This window comes from Lepidochelys kempii, chromosome 7 (genome assembly GCF_965140265.1).
Source record: "Lepidochelys kempii isolate rLepKem1 chromosome 7, rLepKem1.hap2, whole genome shotgun sequence".
Lineage (NCBI taxonomy): Eukaryota > Metazoa > Chordata > Testudines > Cheloniidae > Lepidochelys > Lepidochelys kempii.
This window is the reverse complement of record NC_133262.1, coordinates 22,939,220-22,964,316: the sequence shown is the minus strand read 5'-3', so window position 1 is coordinate 22,964,316 and position 25,097 is coordinate 22,939,220. Positions and strand designations below refer to the sequence as shown.

The 25,097-nt window shown below is 48.1% G+C and overlaps 1 protein-coding gene across 1 annotated transcript in view; it reads right to left on the bottom strand.

Moving 5' to 3' along the window:
- PODXL2 (podocalyxin like 2) overlaps positions 1–25,097 on the bottom strand; it is a 41,271-nt gene that overhangs the window by 3,481 nt on the left and 12,693 nt on the right. Inside the window, exons 2-7 of the mRNA XM_073351363.1 lie at positions 23,362–23,655; positions 11,448–12,364; positions 9,853–9,927; positions 5,041–5,197; positions 3,317–3,378; positions 399–578 (exon numbers count right to left, since the gene is read on the bottom strand). Coding sequence (XP_073207464.1) covers positions 399–578; positions 3,317–3,378; positions 5,041–5,197; positions 9,853–9,927; positions 11,448–12,364; positions 23,362–23,655 — 1,685 coding nt within the window. The remainder of the gene's footprint in view (positions 1–398; positions 579–3,316; positions 3,379–5,040; positions 5,198–9,852; positions 9,928–11,447; positions 12,365–23,361; positions 23,656–25,097) is intronic.

Here is a 25,097-nt window from a genome sequence, read left to right as displayed (position 1 = left end):
AAATTATGGTGGATAACATTGTTCCCAGCATGCAATGCACACTGGCTGCTTGAACCAAGATGGAGCATGGCATGCTAGGATCTGCAGGCAGCACCTCCATATTAAAGATGGAGGTGACTGCACTGAAGAACTCTTTGAGCTGGATCTGGCCCACTGCAGGTGATGCTTCAAATGCTATTGGGTTAGTGCTCTCATATTGGATCTATCAGGGCCCGAATTCTAAACTGGACACGGCCATTGACCCACAGTGATCTGGCCCAGGTGCTTTGACCAAACTCATCTGGGAAGGTGGACAAGGAGAAGGAATATATCCCCTGCCCACCCAGCCACCCCACTCCTTCCATCCTGAGGGATAAGAGCCAAGTCCAGATGTCTTCCCGCACCCTCCATGTGCTCACCATGTTCTTCATCTTGGGCAGGCGCCTCTGCCAGCAATTGTAGATAAGCCCCATGATGATGATGATGGCACAGATGGAACCGATGATGACCAGCACCACAAAGAGTTTCCCATAGTCACTGCGGGTCTGGCTGGGCCGTGACTGGCAGCTTGTGGTGGTTGAGTAGTTCTGGATGCCAATCTAAAATTAACCGAAAAGAAAGGCCTGCTCAACAACTTGGGGGTTAGAGGAGCTGCAGTCACTGTCCTGTGCAGAATCCCAGAGCCCTGGCAGTGTGCACAGGCTCACTGTGACCAACAGGGACAAGAGCTAGACTGGTGGGATCCGCTGTGGGATTATGCTGCACAGTTGGAAGGAAGGAAGCACATGACTCAGTCTAATACTATCTACAAATCTTCCATGAGGCCACGGACTGACAGTGGGAAGAAACCAGACCACCAGGTGTTAACCCCTGCTCTGGGCTCAAATAGGTGTGCAGAGTGTGGTAGCAAGGCAGGGACTGTGGCTCAAGTCCATTCAGAAGGAGGAAATACTCTAGAAACAGCTACCTGGAGGGCAAAGGGGAGGAAAGCCTTATGGGGGAGGCAGAACTACTCACTCAGCTGAGTGTAACCTTGGGTGTGGTGTTACATGTTTACGCACTAACCTACTGTTCCTTTTGCTCTGACTTGGGCTCACAGGAGTGCAGGAATAAAGTTCTGGATAAAAATCTCCTTCGATGGAAGACTGGCATTCTGTTCCTACACGAGTGACCCACTTGGGATACTGAATATTCAAGAGGCCAATCAGACCCACGGGGTAACTACACTGTAGCTGGGAGTGAGCCTCCCACCCTGGGCAGACGGACTTGTGCTAGCACCACTGGAGCTAGCATGCTAAAAATAGCAGTGTGGATGGTGTGGCTCAGGTGGAGACTTGTGCAAGCCCACCCGACTCTGCCTACCCGGGATGGGAGGCTTGCTCCCCACTGCAGTGTAGACATACCCATGGAGTGTTCACAGAAATGATCTTAGCGCATTAACAAACACTCACTTCAATCCACAACACCCCTGGGTGGCAGGTAAGGCCCCACTTTACAAGGGAGAAACCCAGGTTAAGGGTCTTGCCCACAGTCACAATGGCAGATCAGTGTCATAGTTGGGATTAGAACATAGGAGTTCCTGATTCCCTGTCCTATGCTCACTCCCCCAGGCTACATACTCCAGACAAGCATGATACCAAAACTTTAAAAAATAAAACAAAACCTTCCCTGCTAGAAACAGGATGTCAGCAAACAAAGCTGAACATTGCTGATTGGTCTCAGTGACTCGGCAGATTTCAAAAAGGTTATGTATCAATTCAATAGTATGTATGAAGAGTGTAAGAGAATATCCTCCCTCTTTCTTCCAAGCTTATGATTACACAAGGTCTCTGTGATAAAGAGTCTGTTTCATTACTGATACAGCTGGAGAATGAATTCCAGGTGCTGAGGTAGAACATAAGTTATGTAGGATCTCTGCAGATAGCTTTATTGTTCTCTCAAATAACAACAAGCAACGAGCCTTGAAGTCTCCTCCCATATTTTCCACGGAAAGGACAGTTCAGGGTGCTGGTACCTTATTCACACAATTTCAGCAATGCCCCTCGTAGGGCTTTTAGGACTTTCTCTGGTGTAAGCCAATCAATACCACACTGAGCACTTAATTTGCTTTGTCTAGGTGCTCTGGGTTGTTAGGTTAGGGCAGTGGTCCCCAACCTTTCTGTGGGAATAGCACATTCCTATTCCCACAAGAATGTGGAGGGCACCACACACCTTGCCGCCAAAATGCCGCTGGGAAGCGGCAGCGTAAAGAAGCGTTGCCGCTGAAATGCCGCCAAGAAACGGCAAAGCTTCTCGGCGGCATTTCGGTGGCGCGGTGTCCTGCGGGCGCACACAACTGCCCCGGCGGATGCCACTGCACCAGCGGGCACTGCGTTGCGGACCCCTGGGTTAGGGGAACACATGCATCTGCCAACACATTCTGGTCTGACTCTGCTCTCACTTACACTGGAGTAATTCCACTGAAGTCAATCTAGTTCCATCAGTGTAAGTGAGAACAGAATCAGGCTCTTAATGCCTTCAAGGCCAATGAGCTAAATGGGCAGACTCATAGGAAATAGACTAGTTTGCCTTCTTCCCTGCTCATCATCCAGGGCACCAAAGTTCTTAGGGGAATGTTTGGTGAGTAACAAGAGTCTGCTATGGAATTCGAATAGTGCCGTCAATGAGAGAAATGGAGTACTGAAGGCTGTGATGTCAGAGGGGACTGAAAAGCAAGCCTGAACACTGGGGGGAGTGAAGAATGCAAGACACAGCCTCCTCCATTCATCAGGTGTCCCCCTTTCTGGAGCAAATCTAAGGTTCAGCTCTGCAGCATGGTCCCCTTAATACAGGGAATATGATGACAGGCAAAAACAATTAAAAGATACTTCCCTAGGAAACAGAGGGCTGAGTAACCCTGGAGGGCACTCTGCCCAGTGCGGGAACTCACCTGGACTGTTCAGCAGAGGCTGAGCAACTACTGGCAAGAAGAGCTCTAACTGGCAATACGGTGAGCTGGACAGATCTCATCTTTTTATAAAAAACCGTACAGACAAAATCTGCAACCCATCCTGGCAGATGGTGGTGTGGGAAGCAGGGTAGGAGGGATTGGTTTATGCAGGATCCCTAAAGTGTGGACAGCAATTTCAAAGAAGCTTTCCAGAGACAACAGATGACCCCATAGCCAGTCACTCTTAATGGGAACTGACATCTGATCATTCTGCAGTCACCAGGGAGGGAAGAGGGGGTTCTGCCAATTTGCTTATGAAGGGTTCAGAGCCCCCTTAGACTGAAGCATGATCCCACTTTAATTGAACTGGCTGCCTTCAGCCTGTAGGTTAGGCAGACAGGTTCTTACCTCAGCTAAGCTCCTCTGAACATAACCCAGTGCCATCAGGACATCTTTCGTAGGGACAACACCTGGTGAGAAGAAGAGAACCAGATGGAAGTGGTCAGCCCTACATGCTCTGCTTTGGCTCACGCTTTCAGCATATCAGCATTCCCTGGGAATTCCAGGGCAGTATGTGGCACAGAAGGGGACAAACATTTTATTAGTTTACAAACTACTTTATGAGGTAAATGTTTGGCCAGGAATTCCAGGTGCATGCAAGTGCAACTGAAAGTGTGGAATAACTGCAATCCAAAAATCATGGGGCTAAGCACTGTGCTACTCATACATACCTCCGCCAATGCATTTCAGCCCTGACTTGCAGCACTCGCTACTCCTGAGTGCCCACACAGCTCTGCCAATACAACTCTCTCCTGACCTGCAGCATCCTTAAGGACATGTGTTGTGCGCTGCAGGGATCCCTAGCAAGGCAGCCTACCAGGCATGACACAATTGACTGTCAGGAGGCATACTGCAACAACTTTGTTCCTGGCAGAAAGAAATCTGCAAAAGCCTCCCTGCTAGGGAGTCACTAACCATCACTGAGTGGCCCCCAAGTGGCTTCCTTCCCACATAGCTCACAGGATATTCTCCAAGCTGGCAAGCCAGAGAAGCATGACCTTTCAGTAGGATTTGGAGGCCAAAGAGTATTGCTCCCTCTCCAGGTGCCTCTCCAGTTTGGTCCAGCAACAGAGAGAGAACCTAACAAAAGCCTCATTCTTCACAGCAGAAAATGCTTCAGCCCTTGATGATTCCAGGGTTCCAAACTGGGCACAGAAGTCCATTTCTGATAGCTGCCCAGCCTGGCTGTGCTGCTAGCATTACACAGCCCAGCTTCTAATCCCCAAGGGGATCCCCTCCAATAGAAAGAAAGGTTTACTTTAGGGCCGCATGTGCTTACAAGAACCTTTTTAATGGTACATGGCATGGTCCACAGTGTTAGGAGAAATGCACTAATTTAAACAAGCACGTAGAACATACCTCTTAAATGTCAACATTATTTCCCAATAACTGTGGTGCACTTTATAACATTACTTCTTACTTGCTCTGTATGAAATAACACAGTTATAGGGCCTTCCCCATCGAGCCTATACCCTAAACAGACTGCAGAAGCAGTACAGAACAGTGACAGTCCCAGCTGATCAGAGTGTTCCCATTGGGATTGCTTTTCAATGGACATGAAATAGTTCTTCTAACCTCACTGGGTAGCATTGGCAGGCTCTGCAGATCTGAACAAAGAGCAGACGATCTCACGTGCTGCAGCAGAAGAGGGAGGGAGGCACAGAGGCAAGCATGGGAAAAAAATGCACAAAGATGAATGTGTGCAAGGATAAAAAGGGAGGGGGTGAAGCAGGAGGCACTGGAGGAGTGAAGGGAGGAGAAAGATGAGAGTAGAGCATTGCAGAGTCTTGAAGGTCAGGAGGAGAAGCTGGAATCTGATTTGACTGGCAAGAGGGAAAACCACCGCAGGACTGTACATGGGGGGGTGACATGGTGCGGGCGGGGAAAGAGGCTTATACTCTATGTACACACAGACAAGCCTGCAATCACCAGGTTTAGCTAACAGAGGCAGCATTGTATGGGATAGCAGGAGAGATAATGTCACTATAACCAGGAGAAAAATTGGCAGTTAAAGCCAGATACACCCCTTCCCAGTCCTACCACCACCACTCAGCTTTTCTACCAACACTTACCCTGCTCCCCTGCCAAGGTCATTAGCAGGTGCTTGTCATTCTCATTGGGTTTGCTCAGAGAGATCAGCCACTGGGCCTGTAGTCCATCTGCCTGCCTGGAGAAGGCATCCTCTACCAGAGACAGCAGCTGGGGACCCTTCTCCAGCCGAAACTCCTCCTGCAACAAGGAACATTTGAAAGCATCTTACCCTCCTTCATGGCAAAGACGAACCAGTGGAGTAGAAATACAGGGACAAATGCAGACTTGGTGTAAGTGAGTGCAATGCCACTGACTTCAATGGAGTTATACCTGTCTACAGCAGGGCTGAATGGGGCTGTTGGTGGGATTATCTTGTGTGTGGTGGCAAGGGAACAGTACAGGCTCAAGGGATGGTTTAAATTTATGTGTTAATTAAGTGAATTTAGCACTCCTGAAAGCAGCTGGCAGTAACCACAATGCAAACCATCAATGTGCTTGTTCCACATCCAGATCTGCAGAGGCTCTTCAATCAAGAATCACAGCGTCTCCTTTCAGTCCAGTACTGGCCCACACAGCTGTGCTGAAGCACCTCAGTCCTAACTTGTATCCTCACCCTGGGTTTCTCTTTGTAGCATCCTTCAGCCTCAACTGAGCCCCTCCCTGCAGCAGGCAGGGATCCCAGAATCACTCCTGTGTGCAGAGCTGTTTTCTTAGCCTCAAGTAAAATTGTTTCAGAAGACAAGAAAAAATGCCAGATCTGAAGGGAAGGCCTCAACTCTCGCAGCACCCGGCACCGGGTCAGGGGGGGCCCAGCTCTGGCTGACATGTGCCATTGCCTGGCAGCTCCTCTGCCACTTTCCCACTCCTGTGTTTCTATTCTTGTCTGCAGTTGCCATGCCAACCCAAAGGCCACCCGGATGATTAATAAAAGCTGGCGCTCCTGGTTGCCATGGCAATCCCAAGTGCTCAGGGCAGGCACAGGCCTGAGCAGTGAATGGCCTAATTGGAAAAGACACCTAGGACTCAGGCCTGAATCACAAGAGCCCATGAGTGCCATGTCTCACCAGGCGAGGGCTCTGGATTTCAGCTGAGGGAGCATATGCAGCCACTCAGGAGAGGCATGGGAAGAGGGCACGGGTAGGAAACTGCTCCACAACTTCACCGCGGGGGCCGCCTGCTCAGAACCACGCACAGGGGCCATGCAGCCAGCATTGCCCTAGTGGCCAGCTCTCCACATTGTGACGCAACCACCACCTATGGCTCAGCAGGGGCCTGGGGATCCTGAAAGGAGGGGTAGCACGCTCAGCCTGAGAAGAATGGGGGTGTGGGGGGGAAGAATATTTGAAGTAATAGAAGCAAATGAGACAGAAGAGGCCCCAACAGCTCCAGCAGTTCTCCTTGGCTGAAAAGACGGCGGCCATGACATAGTTTTAATCCGGCAAAAGGATAACTCGCAGTGCTAGAGAGACTTCAGGCTCAAATTGCCTGTGAATGGAGGCAGGGCCCTGAATGGACATGCATTATTGTTAGGTCCAATTCTAACAGACATCTATGAGAGTTTTGCCCAAATAGGAACTGGGCACTTAGAACCCATTAGAAAGATAAAGGGACCCAGCCAATTTGGGTCTACAATGGAGATCTTGGTAAAAGCGTGTTTGTGGTAAGGGGTACAGAATCCTAGGGCCCTATCTTGCAAGGTGCTGAGAGGTGCCTGTTGACGCTCAGCACATCATAACATCGGCACCTTAAAACAAACAGAAATATCTGCATGATTTTTTCTAAACTAATTTAAATAAATCAATAAATCACTTAAAAATGCAAATACTATCTCCTGCCGCACTGAAAACCCACACAAAACCCAGAATGCGTCTAGTGTACAGGAGCCAGAAAGCAAAACTGATACACTCAGTGGAAGCCAACCTGTCTACTTGCACTGTCCAATCTAAATGAAGTTCAACAGACAGTAAACAAACTGCATCAACTGTGATGGCGGGGGAAGAGGGAGTTTGACGTAAACAACAAAAATCCTTTCAGTTTCAATCATATAAAACAATAATACAACACAGGGAAGGGAAACATTTGTGTTAAATATTTAAGGTGACAGGTGTCCCTTTGAATAAGGTTGAGGACAGCATAAACCACTTATTGGGAATATTTGTTTTGAAACTTGAAGTCAAGTAGAAAAACAGTCCAGTCCTGCCTGCCCAAGAGCAGCATCTATATTTGGCAGGGAATAGCCAAGGATTACACCTCCAGTCCCCTGCACTTTTGCTTTCACTTTTCATCTCCTTCCAATGGTTAAATCTCAATGATTGCAAATGGCAACAGAAAGAGATGAGAGCTATTACATACAGCAAAATTGCACTTGTGTAGTACACGGATGAAATGGGAGAGAGAGGGATGATGACTGAGGTGGATAGGAAATGAACCATCACAAGCTTATTTTTAAGCGCTGATGTTCTGAACTGTAAATGTTAGTTGTGACAGAAGCACTTAAAATGGTATGAAGGACAAACAGTTCTCTGTTTGAACGGGCCATGCTAATGTCAGGAGGCTTACTGAAAGGAACATATTTCTTATACCCCTTTAGAAAACTATCATTCATTCTATATATTTACTGTTTCTGAAACGAATTCTGCAGGGGTGTCATTTTCTCTTTTTTAAAAAGACCCATGTGCATAGATCAGTGCTCAAAAGCAATCCTGCAAGAACAAAAAAACCACGCTCAGTCCTGTGCAGGGACCTATGACAAAAAAAAACAGATACACAAAGAGGAGAAAATATTTAATCAGAGAAACATTCCGTTTCAAATTTCTAAAGTAATCATGTATTTTAAAAATCAGTTTAAAAATCACAAAGGACAACCTGACCCTGTCCCCTTGATAACTGGTCTTCAAGGGTTTGATAAATGGCCCGTGGGAGGTTCCAAAGGTGAATGGGCCCTTTTACCAGAGATACAGGAGGGACTTTGGGTTCATCAATTAACTGCAGCTTTCAGGGATTGATGGGTGAGTATTGGATTAGCAGAGCACTTCTGGTTAACAGACACTAGAAAGCAAACAAGATAAGGGGGAGGCAAGGGGACAAGAGGAAAGGCACTTAAAGATTTAGTGACAGCATGAACCATTTACTCTGGAAACAATGAGTCTTTATTTGCAGAATCATCAGAGAAACGTGAGCAGAGACATCATACTCCAAAAGTGAGGAGAGGAAAAAAGTCTGGGTCTTGGGATCAGACCGCAATCTTGCCACATCACTGCATGACTAGGGAATGCAGTGTTACCTCAGGTACTGTCCTGCAGCTGAGATGGAAAACAAAAAGGCTCCTTCCCATCTGGTGGAACATCCAGGTGGAAATTAAAGATCCCAAACCTGGTGTTTAGGCAGTGTTCCTACCTGCAGTAAAATCGGTTCTGACCTTTCAAGCTGAATTGGAGCTATTGCTAAGCTAAGAACAGATGCTGTGCTTGCTTCCCCAGTGACTGCACTGTGAGCATAGAACTCAGTACTGCATACTGGTTTAGAAGGTATGAGTGTGAAAGAGAAATATGACCTAGTAGTTTGAACACTGGACTTCTACCCAGCAATTACTATGGTCTAAGTCCAGATCTGACACTGGTCAAAACACTTTCGCTGCCAACTCTTTTCCCATCTGTAAAATGGGAATAATACTAACCGTCTTCCCATGGGGGTTGTGACCATTAGCATTTGAAAAAGTCTGGAAAATGAAAATGCAGACCACGGGCTAAATATTATAAACCCAATCTCTATCCTTCTGAATGGATGGGCTTGTGGCTAAAAGCACAGGATTGCGAATCTTAGATCTACTCCCAGCTCTGCCACTGGCTCACTGTGTGTCCTGAAGCAAGTCACTTCACTGCTCTGTGCCTTAGTTTCCCCAGCTGTAAAACTGAGATAATGCTTATCAACAACACTGGGCTGTGGAGAGGCTTAATTCAATTAATAAAAGGAACACCGTCAATTTAAAACATCACATTTCTCTCTGAAACTATTATATCAAATCTAGTTACAATGAACATTCAAGATCACTAAAACTGAAATACCGCAAAAAGCTAATTTCAGATTTATACTGATGATACACAAAATGTTATTGAATGGACATATCATTGTTCTCTTATTTAGCCAGTTAGCAAAAGAGAAACTGACTCACTGAAGAGACCCATCTAAATAGCAGAAAATAATCTATAAAATGTAAGGAATACTTGTATTTTAATTTCAGGCACTCCTTAGTACTTAAAGGGGGCACTCTACTGGAAATTGGATTTAAAAAACCAGTCAATTTAAAAAAATTCAGTTTTAAAGTGTCCCATGAATTTCTGAAAAGTAAAGTGCTTTGAGATCCTCCAATGGAAAGTGTGCTGAACATGTATCAAGTATCATAACCCATGGAGGATGGCCTCAGTCAAGGCTCCCACTCTCCCTACACAAATTTCTAGTTATGTTGACTGAGAGACAAGAGGGACAAGTGAAGGCTACAAATGCAGAACTTGCAGACACCTTTTTAAAAGCCCATTGAAGATCATTCTATGAAAAACTGGGTTTACACCTAAACCTAGGATCATCTTGATTCCACTATCTTGCCTGCTAACCCAGAAAAAGAAGAGGATGGCAAATGCACACAGAGATGCATGCAACACACAAGAGCTGCAGTTTCTTGACAGCAGTGCTGATGCTAGGATTTGTGCTGGCCCTAGAAAATGTCCTGTGAATCCTACAATAAGTCACACTAACAAATATTTTGCTGCCCTGTATAGCAGAGCCAGCCCCCACGTTAGTATTCTAGCTATTTCCCATTACTCTCATTCTATTCAAGTCTCTTGTGTTTGACTTACGCAGTCGATGTTATCAGACATGTTCAGAATGATGTAGTTTTTCCCTGCCAGGTTACTCCAGTCCTTGCAGATCACCTGAAAAGACAAGATACATACAGCTGGGTTTGGAAGGAGAATGCAGTTTCCTGCAAAAGGCACAAGAAGCTTAAGCACAGCGACTGAGGGGCTGTATTGTACTCTGAGAGCGGGGATTTGAACTCTTGGGAAAGTTCTGGAGGAACTGCATATTCTCCAATATGGAGGGGATTCTCCAAAGATGGGATACTGGAGGACATGTCCCATTCTTCAGGCTGTGACATACATGCATAGAAAAAAATGTCTTCTTTTTCATTTGAGTGCTAGTGGATTTCGGTACCCTGTTAATCCACAGAGCAGGGACAATACGATCAGTGGCCGGGTAAGCTCCCTACAGGCTGCCATGCCCATCAGCCTTGCTGTCTTGAGGCTATCTATCTAATGGTGTATTCAGTCCTTGGCTCCCTTACTGAGAATAAGAATGGGGGAGGGGACAGGCAATTAGAGCTCACTGCCAGACTTATTTGTGTGATATGGACACCTGTTTACTACGTTATATCTTCCAAATGGAGCTAGACACTCTGGTAGCCGGATCCGCTGTTTAGGTGCCCTGCATATTATCACAACAGAGACTCCATCCAAAGCAGCTCTGCAGGCAGGCCAAAATGGAGCCCTCCTCCTCAGCTGAACTACTAGCAGCTGCCTATTGTTTCAAAACGAGACTTAAAGTGCAGTTCAACAGCCATCCGATGCTGATGACTTGGTCACCTCCCTCACTACCAGCCTGCGTGGCCCTGAAATTGGCTGAGCTAGTGGTGAAAAGCTCTGGATCTCTTTCTCCATTCCTTACACCATCCAGCCCTTACAGAAAATTTTTGCAACACAGGAGAAGCCTCAGCAGATCTCAAAGCAGGTGCCACTGCACAGCTACCCTGCAACTGCACAACCACCTGCAATCTTGCTGTACTGCTACCTTGTAACCTCCACCCCCATCTATCTTGGCACTTAGGTGGCCTCTATTACCATAGCATCTGTGCACCTCACAATCCTATCCTCACAGCCCTGCTCTATGTGTCCTGCATCTGTCCGGACACCAACAGTTGCAGCACGGGTAGCGATGCAGGTACTGGTGGCGTAGGCACCTCCCAGAGGTGTTTGGGGCTATTCATGCACTTACATTTCCAATAATGCAACCTAAAGAAATAGAGCTGGACTTGAAAGGAGCTAGCTTTTAACACTTTCACTGCTGTTTTCTGCCCAAAGGTCACATTGGTTAGATACACACAGACAGCAGGGTAGAAGCAAAACGGTGTGGGCAGGTTTCTTGGTGCATTGACCCGCACACACACCCAGTACCTGAGGTGTCTCCACAATGTGCCATGAAAGAGGGAACAATCCCCTACAACCTTTAGTGGGGTCATGGGAAAAATCCCAGCAACTATTTCCACCAGCCTGGCAATGGGGAATTTGAAAGCAGGGATAGGTAAGTATAAGTTAATATCCACACAGCACTAGGAGAGGAAGGGTTAATACCCAAACATATTCCATAATGAGTCCCCCTCCCTCCCACCATGGGATACCTGTGCCGAGTTCCAGGGCAGTCCTGTTGACAGCACAGCCAGGTGGGCGTCCCCGGTCTGTGGCACAAAGCTCCGCCCTGCTGCCATGGTCTCGGTAGCCGGCTTCATGCCATTCCGAGAAGGGGTTGCAGCTGGCTCATCAGATCCATCCAAGGAAGCCGCTGAGGAGCTGGCATTTGGGGGGCCACCACCACTACCAGAAACAATCTTGGGATCTTGGGGGCTGCCTGTTACCTCAGGAACTTCCTCTGTTTGCTCCATTCCAGTTAGCACTGTGGGCCCCACTTGCTCCCCTCCCTCTCCTACTGTGGGCTCAATGAGCTCCTCTCTCACTGGGAGCTCTGTGGGCGCCACTCCAGCTCCCACCAGGGTCTGTGTGGACTCTGCTGTTGCCATGGTCCCTGCTAGCTCCACTCCAGCTACCACTGTAGCCCCAATATTTCCTGAAGTCACCTCGATGGCATGCTCTGCGACACCTTGGGATCCTGCAGTGGTGACCGACAGGATGGAGGACACAGGCAGCAGACTCAGCCCCATGCTGCTCCCTAGGTCAAAGCCCGAAGAAGTGTGCTCAGGAACAGAGGCCTCCTCTTGCCTTTCTACAGCTGCCTCAGTCACAATGCCCAGTCTGCTGGAGGCTGTGGAGATCAGGAGGGAGAACAAGGAGTCCTCCTGGCCAGCCGCTTCTGAAGACATGTCCTTTGGCCAGCGAGTCTGGCTGCTCTGTTGCCCTCCCTTAGACTTGTTTATGGGGAGCAGCCCTTCCTCTTCCTCCAGAGCACCGGAGAAAGGCGTATGTGGGTCAGGCTCCATGGAATCCGATGACAGCTGAAGGGGGGCAGTTTCCCAGTTGTCTTTAACCTGCGTCCTGTTTCCGTTGGGCAGGGCCTTATGAGAGGTGATTGGAAAACTGTAGTCTAAAACAAATCCAAGACACTTCAGTTAGGAGTCTATCACGAATGATCATGAACACTGAAAGACTGGGGGATGAAAGCAGGGAGGAGGGAACGAGCCCAGGGTCTATCTATTTAGGGACACAGATGACGGAGGTCGGAGGCCCTGTGAGAGTGTCCTGGTGTTTGCCACCAAAGAGAGAAATGGGTTCATTTAATAGAGTTAAGTTCATATGTTAGTGAGAAGAATGTGATTGGCAGATGCAGCTTGGGCAACAGCAGTGCAAGCTTCCTATGCATTCACGACCCCGGCCTGGAGGAACCCTTCGAGGGACGACAGAGGGGTTCAGACTTCACAGCCCCTTCTGTACCAGGCCTCTCCGCTGAGCCTGCCAACCCAGGGGCCAATCAGTGCCAGTTCTGTTGGCGGTGTTCATGAGGTGGGTTTGCATGCACTAGGAACTAGGCTGAGATCCTGCAATTCATTTAATATGGGGGCCCTCAAACAGATACCAGACTGTACCGCCATTTAGCCACTACCAAACTAAGGTGGAAATTATAGAGATTTAGGGGGAAAGGAACAACAAAATGATAGGCCTGATTCCGCTCTCAGTTACACACAGGTAACGCCACTGAAATCTGGATTGACTTGGATGTCACTGAGAGCAGACTCTGGGTCAGGAAAGCACCTCAGAGCATAAAATCACCTCACAGATGGTTCCTGGGTTCCCAGACCACCAGGTTATTGAAGAAGCTGTTTAGCCATAGGGAATAAAGGACAGAGACAGGGACTGAGCTAAAGCCACACATCCCCAACCGAAGGCTCACTAACTGCAGCATGGCGCTGTTCTGGTAGGCCAGCCTGTGTGGTGTTTTGAGGGGAATCCAGCAGGAAAATCAGGAATATCAGGGTGAGGGAGCACTTCGCCTCACAGCAGGAAAATCAGACCAGTCGGTGGCCCCTCTTGGAAGCCCAGCAAGGATCTATGAGATGTCTTGGACTGACACAGTAGCAGCAAGATCAGCTCCTGACAACTGACAGGCCACACCCTCCAGCCACACTCATCCCTGATGCCAATGGAGACCCACCTGGGATGAATCGATCTCTCCATCCTTATCAAGAAGCTGCCAATAACAATGCTGCTGAGTACTGGGCCCCCCTTCTGAATAAGCCCCATTTCCCCCACGCCTAGCGCGGTTCATGCTGGGAGCCAGAAAGCAGTCTCGCTGCGGCCAGAAAACACAGGCCCTCCCACCTCCTTGGGCTGTGGTTATTCTTCATAAATAAATAAGTGATTGTCCGACATCCCCAAGCCCGTGTTCTTGCCTGGCTGCCAAAGTGGATGCTTCATTAAGCACGGTGGGAGGCAGCCGTCTGGATGCCTTACAGTGTGCGTCCATGAGAGGAGCCTCCGAATGACAACCGTCCCCAAACCGCCATTTACTGCTGCTGCGTCTGGAGCTCAGTTCAGGGGGGAGAGTGTGTTGTCAGCAAGAGTCGCTTGGATACTCCATAGCAGGTAAAGCTCTCTGTGATGCCCAAGCAACTCATCAGTCTCACCCCCCATACTCCCAAAGCAGGAAGCAAGTTGATCCTTTCGCCCCTAACAGTGACCACAAAGGTGTCACAGACCAATTCCTTCCCTGGTGGTTGATTTATATGGATCTCCCACATCAGTAACTTTATATTAAAATCAGCCCCCAGCTCTCCCTAAGGCTCTTTATATGCCTGTGATGGCTCAGTGCCCACTCTCCCCACTCTCCCTTTGGTGACAGGGAGCTGGTGACTTTCTCCTGATGACTTCCTTCAAAGTGAAACCAGATCCTGTCAGGCTCCTCCAGGGTGCTGTTAACTGGGCTCCCATGGGGCCTCTCCCACCTCTGGCCCCAAACGAGGCATCGGAATCTATTGTCACTTGGGCCACTGGAGCTCTTAGGCTCAATCCGAGCTCTGAAGGGCATATGACATAAATCCATGCTACTAGGCAAGTGCCTCTTCACTAGCAAACATGCTCTAAAACCCCTGAAACAGGATCAATAGTCTCAAGAGTTCCAAGGGCCAGAGGAGATGGTTGCTACCTGAAGGGCTCCCCACCACCGTTCTTTGGCTAGCAAAGAGGTGTATGCTCTGTCATCCAAGGTGGCTGCAAGAGCAGTGAGCTAATGCCCAGGCAAAGAGAAAACCTCTCTCTGGCTGCAGTCTGGAACCAGCCTTTCCAAGTGCCCTCATTTGAAGCTAATCGCCCTGTCGTCATCCGCCTGTCTGAAGATATGCAGCAGCCACTACCTCACTAGCCAGAGGCTGGTTAATGGCAGGAATGACCATAGGATTGAGGGCACTAGGTCAGGGAGGACTAGCGCACCTCACCAGGCTCTCAGGCTTCTGCTGCCATTGAAACACTTGGTATTTGCATTCCATACAGTAGCCCCATTGAGAACTGTGGGAATCGCGCCTGCACAGGTGCACTGTGGGTGAGGAGGGAAGGGCTGGCCTCCTCCTGAAGCGTAAGGCACTGGGCACAGTCAGAGATGGGACACTGGACTACGAAGACACACAGCAGGAAAGCAGACAGATTCCTTGCACAGGGTTGGGACTGGCCAAGTAGCAAGCAAGAGCACTACTCCCTAACAGCTGGAAACCCTCCTGGCACATCAGCCTCCCTTGAAACGCTTGCAACTGACCTTTTCTTAAACTATTAGAGCACCTGGGAATTAGCCAATTCCCTGAGGGTTAAAGCCCTCAAGTGATTGATTCAGCCTGCTTGCTCTCCTCTGAACAGAGAGCATTCAGGGTGAGTGAGCCCTCAGGGAAGCTGATGGATTGCAGCCTCCTGTCTTACCACTGAGATCAAAGCTGAGAGAGAACTGATCCTGCAACCTCCCAGCAGGCTCCTGTTTACAGGGCAGCCTACAACTGAAACCTGAGCTGCTTCTCTCCAGCAGTGAGTCAGTGAGATGGAAGCAGAGGCAGGAGTCCTCAGACTCAGTGCTAATCGATTTAACATTTCCACTGCCCACTAGCACCACCTCCCTGCATGCTAAGCCCAGGGTCCTACTACATGTCTGGCCCAGCAAGAACCTGGCTCGGATTAAAACCTAAATGTCCCTAAAATCCTGCAAAGAACTCTGTTCTACCAGTTACTTTACAGATGAGGCCCACATGGCAAAATTCAGATCTGGCCTTGGATTGTCCCTAAATTCAGGGGTTTTCAGATCTGGCAGGCACTGGTTTTGCCCATTATAAAGATATTTGCAGAATCCAGATCCCAATCGGGATGCAGACACCTCCAGAGTTCAGGGATCTGGAGTAATGGTTGAGCCTCTTTAGTTAGTGTACATCAAGACCTAGATCTTCAAAAGCAACTACTGATTTTAAGGTCCCCACCTGAATCACTTCAAAGGAGTCTGATTTTTTAGAGGGCAGGTGTCCAGCACCTTCTGAACATCAGGTCCCTGTAAGACACCTCAAGCTGAGCCCCCAAGATCACCTTTTCTTGTAGTCTGAGTCACAGAGCTTGGATGCAAAGAAACAGTCAGGTGATATCTTGTCCACCTCCCCAGTGTGCCGAGCAGCTAGACTGACCCTGCCCCCACCATAGTACTACTGAGATTTCTACAGTAACTGCATCCTGTCACCCTACATCATTGAATATGAAGTCCAGATTGACTCAAGTTACTTGCACTCACCCTGGCAAGGAGGTACTGGGTATTATGTTAACAGGATGGGTATTAGGTAGCTGGCTGCAATGCCAGATTCGTCAGGCTGGTTTATGAGTGCATCATATTTCAACAGGGAAGTGGAGACCTATTATGGAATAGAAGGATGCAAGAGAGAGGGGAAGAGAAGAGGTCAAAAGTGAGCAAGCTACAGCCTCATCATTAACCCCTTCACAGCTAGATCTTCATTCTACCGACCATGCTGCTCTACTCTATGGGCATTCCACTGAAGTCGGTGGTAGATTAGATCATACCTGGGTACATACGGCCATGTTCAAAGGTGAGCTTTTCCTCGTGGAAGGATCTACTACATGTACCAGTAAAGAAGATTTAAGAGACAATAGAGCAGCACAAAAAGGCATGGGACCCCCAGCTGTATCCCAGAGGAGAATGGCACAAGAGGACAGCATGTGGAGAGGTCTGCAACTCCAGTTTGAGGATGCTAACATCTCCAGGTAGCAGGGCTTACCCAGTCTGGCTTGGGGCCCTGCTGCTGCCTCCATTTCACCTTCTTCCCCAGTTAATAAAGCTTCACACAGCAGGTGCTTTCTCAGTCACTCTCCCCTCTTAGGAGTTTGGTTTATTTTGCTGAAACTTTTTACTAGGGCAACGTTACAATACAACGTTAACATACTGCACCGTACATCACTTGTTCAGGATCAGGTTAGTATTCAGAGAACCTGGCTAAAGATTCTGGCTTGCTGGCTGGGGAGCCCTGAGTACGCTAGAAAGGGTGACCCCATTTCCAAATACCTGTCCTCTTTTTGGCATTTCTCTTGTGTATGTACTTGGTGTGAATGCTTTTCCATTACAAGAAAGGAGTCTGGTTTATTACCAAAATTCAAAACACAAGTTTTCTCTACCCCATTTTCCTAGCTGGCTCCCACCCTTGACAGAGGAATCTTCCCTGCTTACGGGTCCCAGTTTTGATCATTGCTGAGGAACATCAAGTCTTTATACATGTGGTTGTGGTTCATTACAGTGGCATGTGGCACTTCAAAAAACCCTTTTTAATTTCCCACTTATTCCCTGTTTAACAGAGGCCATTCCTAGAGAGAGAAGATGCTGGGGTAACAGGAGAGACGGGCTGGACACTGTATTACAATTATAAATTCCAACTAAGCAACCAGTGAATTAAAGTCTCTCCCACCTCATTGCCCTTCTATTAAGAACCCCCTTTCTTCTGAGTGCATTAATGGCCCTCTGCCACAGCTATCCCCACGGCTTCCCTCCAGGCCCATTGAAATGAGCCACCTCCCTTTCCAGACTGACAGCAAATCTACAGTTCTTAATCCCATCTTCAGCCAAGACATTAATGCAATGAAGCACCTGGTAAAGACCATATGTAAGAGGCTTAGCACTGAGCAGCCCCCTGCCTGCACTCAGCTCTGGGATGCCGCTTGTTTACATCCTGGTTTAACGTTAAGTGACCCTTCTCGGAACAGACTCTCAGCAGCCAGGGAGCACAGAGCTGTCCCTGAGCCGAAGCTTGGGTTGGCCCAACGTGAAGTCTTGGCAGGGGAGGAACAGATGGGGTAAGTGGAGGATTTTAGAGGCCTACACTACCCACCACTGGGAAAAAAATCAACAGGAAGGGCAGTGGGACTGATTCTGATTGAACCTAAGAAGAATAATATTGATTTGTGATCCAGGCAGACACACCAGGGATGGATATGGCCCAGTGCAACTCTACTGGTGTCAATAAAGTCAGGTTAGTGGGGTTACACCAGGGATGGAGCTGAAGCCATTTTTTTTAAAGCAGACCCCATTCTTCTTTCTTTTAAGTTAGTTAGGAAACCCCATTGCTTGCCATGGAGATGCAATGCATTAGGAGGAAACAGGAGGGGATGGAGGTCATTTGGGGCCCTGCTGCAGGCACACGTCCCTGCAGGAGTCACTCAATCTAATTTTACTGCAAAGGATAAATGAAAAAGTCAAACTCAAATGACAATTTGAAAAACTTCTGGTTTCCTCATTAGCTTTGGGGATACCAGGTCACCTAGCATTAACCAGACCAATGGTGGTGACCAGGAGGCAGTTGAGGACAGCTGGGGAGGGAGGCCATGCCTCCAGGTCCTTTAGTCTGCAACATGCTGTCATAATTCAGAGCAACTGCGCCAACACTCCTCTCTATGGTCGAGCAAGGGCACCCACTCTAGGTTTCCAGCTTCTCTGCCATCACCTCTCTTGGGCAGAGACCTGCATCTCTCCCTCCTGATCACAGTTTTTTCAAGCAGCTCAGTTCCCTGTGATACTGTGCGTTCCCCTGCAAGTCAGACTCCCTAAGCAGGCCTGCTTTGCTTTCTCCTCGGAGGCAATAAATTGCCCACATTTAGAAGGTACCACACAGCCCTTTCTAAGCAAGCACATTTATTCATAAGGTAAAAGCATTACATATTAAAACAATAAAATAACCTACATGGATACTAATAAGCTTACCAGAGGTCACCCCCCAACTCCAAGATGGGCTCTAGGAGGTGGTCAGTCCCTCAAACCCCACCCAGGGGTTTTTCTGTGGTTACAAGTTCATAACACCTTTTGAACAGAACAAGAACACCCATGCATCTGTGAGTTACTTCTTCATACCGTTGGGTTCTTTGATCTTGGGACCCTGAGAACAGATGATGAGCAGACAATGGATTTCTCCCCAGGGTATAGCTTCAAAAGGTTGGGTCCAGAGGTAGGAATTTGCCTTCCTCTCCTCCCAAGTATGTCGTAGGAAACACACTCAAATAAAAGTTCATTCTTATCTGGCACATTGTTTAAAAGAGTCCTTTGAAGATCATAACACTTCCCAGGGTTTACACTAGTCTTGCCTCCACCCTTGAGACATTACACACAATCCCACAATAATATGGAAACATTTGCATTTTTAATACAATGAACTCATAAAACACTTAACCTTAGTTCAATTGGGTTTGTCCAGGACTTTACAGGAAATTGTCATATATGCACATGCCATGTGGAACACAGCACAGTTCATTCCCCTTCCCAGGCTTACAACAGGAGCTTGTGCCGAGAAGGAAAGGAGCAAATCAATGCTGTGTTACACACAGAGCTTTGCTGCTGATATCGAGAAGGGAGCTCCAACATTACAGGAGCACCTCCTCCCTCGTCTACTTTCCTGTATTGAGCACCAGCCCTGCCCTGACTCTTCCTCCACTGGTCCCTCCTTGTGTGTTAACATCTGCTCTCCTTAAGTAATCCACCCCAGTGGTGATCTGCCTCCAAGTCTCTGCTCTGGTCCTTGGTCAGCCCTGTAATGTGACTCTCACGCACAGCACTGTCTTCTTCTTCCCTGGGCCAGGGTATCAGCTGCATTCAGAAACAAAGACAGAGAAAAATGCCAAGCACATCATCCTCGAGGGGGAGTTTTAAACTTCACAGGCCAGATCCTGTTCTCATTGAAGTCAGTGACCGAAGTGCCAATGACTTCAGGTCTTGGGTGTACTCATCCTCTGGCTGGGGTGCTATATGTTCTACTGCATATACATATCAGTCACCCTAATATCATAGGAAGACCTCAATGCTTCCCAAGACATTCAGAATCATTTATTCATGCCTTGGAGACAATTGACAGCCACCATTCCAGCAGGAAGAACTAGAAGAGACTCATTCTGCATTTGGGAGAAGCAGAAAACCCTGGACTCAGTCTCCAAGCACCCTGCATTGAAATATTCCCCATTCCTTAGTGAGGCACTGGTATATTACAAATTCCCTTTACTTTTTTCTGCACATCCTCTGTGGGGTTTTCAAACTAAGCCAGATAATTAGCGCTGGCTCCCACACACACAAGAACAAGCAATGAAATACCTTCACACTGATCCATGACCCTGCACTAGCCCCCAGACACCCTCTGTGCTCCCCAGAATACCGGCCAACTCACTAAGCAAAGGCTAAAGGGGTGATGGCTTTGGTGCTGTGGTCTGAGACTCCAGCCACTACAGGGCTGCTGCCATGGTGTAAATCCTAAACCCCATCTCACGCACTGCCCAACAGGCAAGGACATGGATGTTGCTCCACTGTGCAGGAAGGCTGGATGCGGAGAAATCTTTCCCCCTCCTCCACCCCCCTGTGCTCTGCAGGCCATTTGCCTCAATGCAAATGGGTTTTGAATGGGAGGGGTTTTGAAAGCAGGGCAAGGCAGAGTTACGGGCACACCTAGTAGGTCCACACATACATAAATCTGCCAGTCAAAGCCTCCTGTGCAATTGCTGCACTCATAGCTGTACAGCAATTCATCTGCCGCTCCTTGTCCTAAGGAAAAAGCATTCCAACCCCCACCATGTCCACCACAGAAACCCCTGTGCCAAGCCCCCTTACTCAGTATTTGACTCTACAAGATACATTAACTGATGGGCAAGGGATGTGCATATATAAAAGATACAGGAGGTGGCAATGAGCTAGTGTGGAGGACAGTGCATTTCAATGCACATTCATGGCAAGAGTTGGAGGAGGAGCATGGATAAAAATCCAAGACAGTATGAGACAAATCCTGAGGTCCTTACTCAGGCAGGGACCCACTGAAGCCAATGTAAATACATTGGGGTGTGGCATAAAGATTTTATCAGCAGGAGCGTGTTACCCAGGAGAGACAAAGCCACAAGCTGAGTAATGCCAGCCATCCCAAATGAGTACCAGGTGTTCTCTAAATGTCATGTGTTTGCCACAAAAAGCACACATATTTTAGGAAAGTTTGAGAACATTACAAAGAAATGTGTTGGGATTACATTTTGCATCCCTCCATCTGCAAAGCCACACAAAGGCTGAGCTGAGTCCAACTCTACAGACTTCAGAGGGAGAGGGAAAAAATGAACACAGCTTTGAAATCTCTAGAAATCTAGCCTCCATCAGACTGTGATTTTGAGGCCCAATACCTTTACACTTTACAGTGAAAGAAGCAAATGTTATGTGTCCTGTTACAAAGCTGGGAATCATTCCTTTCTAATGGTATCACTGACCCATTTCTAGCCTTGATTGATACTGGACCGCAGACCAGAACTGAATTTTCCCATCCTGGGCCTTACTCCACTGTAATTTTGGGAGGAAATGTTACATTTGGTGAATGAAAGAAACATTTCTCTGGCAGGTTGGTATAAAAAACAACAACAATCCATCACTCATGGGTTGGTATGTTAGAAGTAACATAATAAATGCAATTGGTTACACAGTTCCATAGGGAATCACATGGCATTTCCATCACACATGTGGCATGTATATCACACACTTGTAGGCCAAGTGTGATTGGGGAAAGCTTCCCTGTTTAGGGATGCTATTACTATATCCTTTATTATCAAATGACACACACCAGGTTTCTAATTAAATTTTAAATAGAAATGAGCTCCCAAGCTGCTGAATAATTCAAGGAGTTGTATTAACTGAGGTTCTGAGATGTGAACTGCACAGAGCATTGGCTGGCAGAAGGCCAGCCCTCAGAAGTACTGCAGCTGTTTGGTGGTGAGTCGATAAGGACGTGTGTGTGTAAAGGAGAGCAAAGAGAGAGCATGTGAGAGACTCTGTGCGAGCGTGGGAAGAGGCAGGTGTGCTCTGAATGACGAGTGTGTGCATGGGATGAGGCTGGTTTTGGTGCTCTGTGTTTATTGCGGTTAATGTGCAAGTGTGATGAGAGGCTAAGATTCTTTGGCTAGATGTACAAGCCAATGGGAGCGTGAAGCTATTGTGTGTGCTTACACATGTGTGAAAGTGCTTCTGAATGACGACGAAGTGTGTTCTCTATACATGTGAGGCTGGGGGCTGAACATACAAGAGATGGGGGGAGTGTAAACTTTTGTGTACCTCACCATGAGCACAAGTGTGTGAGGAGCATCTGCATGATCCATGTGAGTGTCAGAGGGGGAGTGTGCATGTACAATGAGTGATGTGTAGGTGTGCCTGTGACTCTGTGTGTGTGTGTCACCATGAGTGTGACTAGGATATGTACAGAACACAGTTAGTGAGCATGATGATTTCCAGTCCTGAGACAATGACAGCCATGCCCCAAGACGCATACAGGCTAGTACAGTGCATGCAAGGGCATGAACATTTGTGCATCCTCGCAAAAATGTGTTGTACCCTTGTAAATTAGATTGCTGCTGCTGCTTGCTCAGCCCTCATCCCAGGTGGAGTGCAGGCCTTTCTAAGGTCAGAGGAATCAGTGCAAAGAGAAGACTAAAAGACTGCAGCTTTCTAATTCCGGACCTCAATCAAGCCAGGAAAGTGCCTACTGAGAAAGAGATGAAGACACAGGATGTGGCGGGGGGCAGAAGGGATCGGGCTGAAGGTCAGTCTCCTGCACTGTATTTAAACATGCCAAGCCTGGAATTTAGAGCAGAATCATGTGGGATAATCTCATAAGCTATAGGAAAGCCTGCAAAACACGCCCCTTCCCTATCCCGTCCCTCTCCCAGTGGGCGTCTCAAAAGTTAAGTCGTCTTCTGCTAAGGAGCTCAGGGAGATTGAGGAGGGGGTTAAAGCAAGAGCCCTATTTATATAGACAAACACAGGCAGGTTAGTTTCAACTTGATTTTTGTAATGTCAACATAGAGGAAGTTCAGCTTGGATGCAGCAGTGGGTTCCAGTGGGCCTGAAAGGAAGCGGGTGGCATGTATAGATTTATGTTCTCCAGGGGAGGCTCAGCCCAGGCAGAGCAGTGGGTTCCAGTGGGTCTTGTATGGGGGGAAGTGGGAGAGACTGTGTATATTACCTTCTCCAGAGGAAGTTCAGCTCAGATATGGCACCCAGTTACAGTGAGAGAGTCCTTACTTTTTGTCCCAGTTTTCTAGCTAGCCTGACAGGCTGCCCAAGTAAGTTGGTTGACTCACTTGACAGGACACAGCCAGCCAGATCCTATTGGCCATTCTCTGGCCAAACTACTACTGAAGTCAAGGCTTAGAATTGGGCCTAGTGAGTTCAGCTGGGACTCAAACCCAGGCCCTGCCTGGATTACTCAAGGCTTATGCTCAGAGGACTAGATTGCACTTAGTTTAGTTCACAGTAGCAAGGGAAAAGAGAGAAAGGTGATTGAAGGGAGAATAAGAGGCCAGAGACAGAGAGGGGGAGGATGAGGCAAGCAAGAGACAGAGATAAAGGTGATTCTTTCCTTAGCTTGTGAATAATGATCCAGCCATACCTCGGTTTTTAATATTCACCCAGGCCCAGGGTTCCCTAGGGACACATCAGACACTGAAGTGAGATAACAGAGTTGATGTTTAATCCCAGCTCCTCTTAGCAAGAATTATGTCAGGGCAAGGGAACAGAGTCTCCCCCAGAGGAAGAAAGGAAAGAAAGGGATAAAAATAACCTACCTGTTGCTGGTCCCAGATCCAGGCTGGAATCGTTGAGATCTCCCCCGTCTTCCCAGAAGTACTGGGGGGGCTGTAGGATCTTGGACTCCTCATTCTCCTCACTGGCAAAGCCTGATCCCGCGGAGGCATGCAGGGCACTGAGAACAGGGTCAGGCTCCGTAGCTTCCAGGTTGCTTTGCTCACGGGAATCCAGTAGCTCCAGATGGGACATCATTGTAAACTCCACCAAGGAGGTTGAGGTGAGACCCTCGGTGGTGGGCTCCTCTGATGAAACAAGGCAGATGCACAAGGTCCCTACGCAGTGACAGGGAGACCCATGTCAGAATAACAGAGTGAGAGACAGGAGTGGGAACTGATGAAATGAGACATACACGTTTTGAGTTGGCCACGGGTTCAATTGCTCCAGGCACAGCTGTACTGGGTCAGACCAACAAGACCATATAACCCAGTAACCTGCCTCCTGTCAAACCAGATCAGCCCATCTAGCTTCCTGCCGCGCTCTCTGAAATAACCCCCTACCCTCCTCAGGTTGAGGGCACTGTTAGCTTAGGACAAAAACAATCATGGCTGTTTAAGAAATATACACAAGAAGCTACACAGACACAACAAGTTCACCTCCAGACTCAGCTGGCGTAAAGCAGTGTCGTTCTGCTGAGGTCACTGGTGCCCCAGGCACTTACCCCAGCACAGCTCCATGGACTTCAAGGGAACTAGGCCGATCTACTCCTGCTGAGGATCTGGCCCCACTGAATTTATTAGACGCAATGTGGCTGGGGCCAAAGCTGCCTGATTGCAGTGGACCCGAAGAAGACTCTGTGTGGCTCAAAACCTTGTCTCTTTCACCAACAGACATTGGTCCAATAACAGATATTACCTCGCCCACCTTGTCTCTCCAATATCCTGGGACCAACATGGCTACAACTACACTGCATGATTACAGTGGCGACATTCAAAATTCTGAGCCCATAAGAAGGCTCGTGTTCTGGAAGATTGTGTGTTTGATTTTTCTATATTCGTTTTAAGTCAGATTTATGCTAAATGACAAATAAGCAGAGTAGAAGGGATAAAAATGCAATGCTGTTTGTCTTGGGCCAATGGATCCGAAGAGAGGCTGATGCAGCCATCAAGTTCAGAGCCCCATGTGGTGGTTGTCTGATAACCTAGATAGGCTGGAAACATAACAAGCTAGATTGCTTCTGCAGTCCCACCCATTTTCTAAATAATACCACCGTATGTTACATCCCTATAGGACCCTCTATCTCAAAGGGCTTCCCATGCTGCACACAGACAGCACCTCTGAAATGCACCACCTCTAGGGCAGACTGCATCAGCACTTTGCACAGCGGGAGGGATGGGGAGGTAACATTTTATCCAAAGGCTCCAACTTAGGCCAGGGCATCTTGGTGCATGCTACAGAGACTGACACTTAGTTTTAAGATCTTCCCTAAACTGCACAAAACTCAGTTATGTATGAGAAGGATGAATGGCTGAGTTGACCCAGCCAGCGTTGAACCTGTGGTTCTAGACCAGGGTGGGCAAACTTTTTGGCCCGAGGGCCACATTGGGGTTGCAAAACTGTATGGAGGGCCAGGTAGGAAAGGCTGTGCCTCCCCAAACAGCCTGGCCCCCACCCCCTATCCGCCCCCTCCCACTTCCCGACCCCTGACTGCCCCCCTCAGAACCTCTGACCCATCTAACCCCCCCTGCTCTTTGTCCCCTGACCACCCCATCCTGGG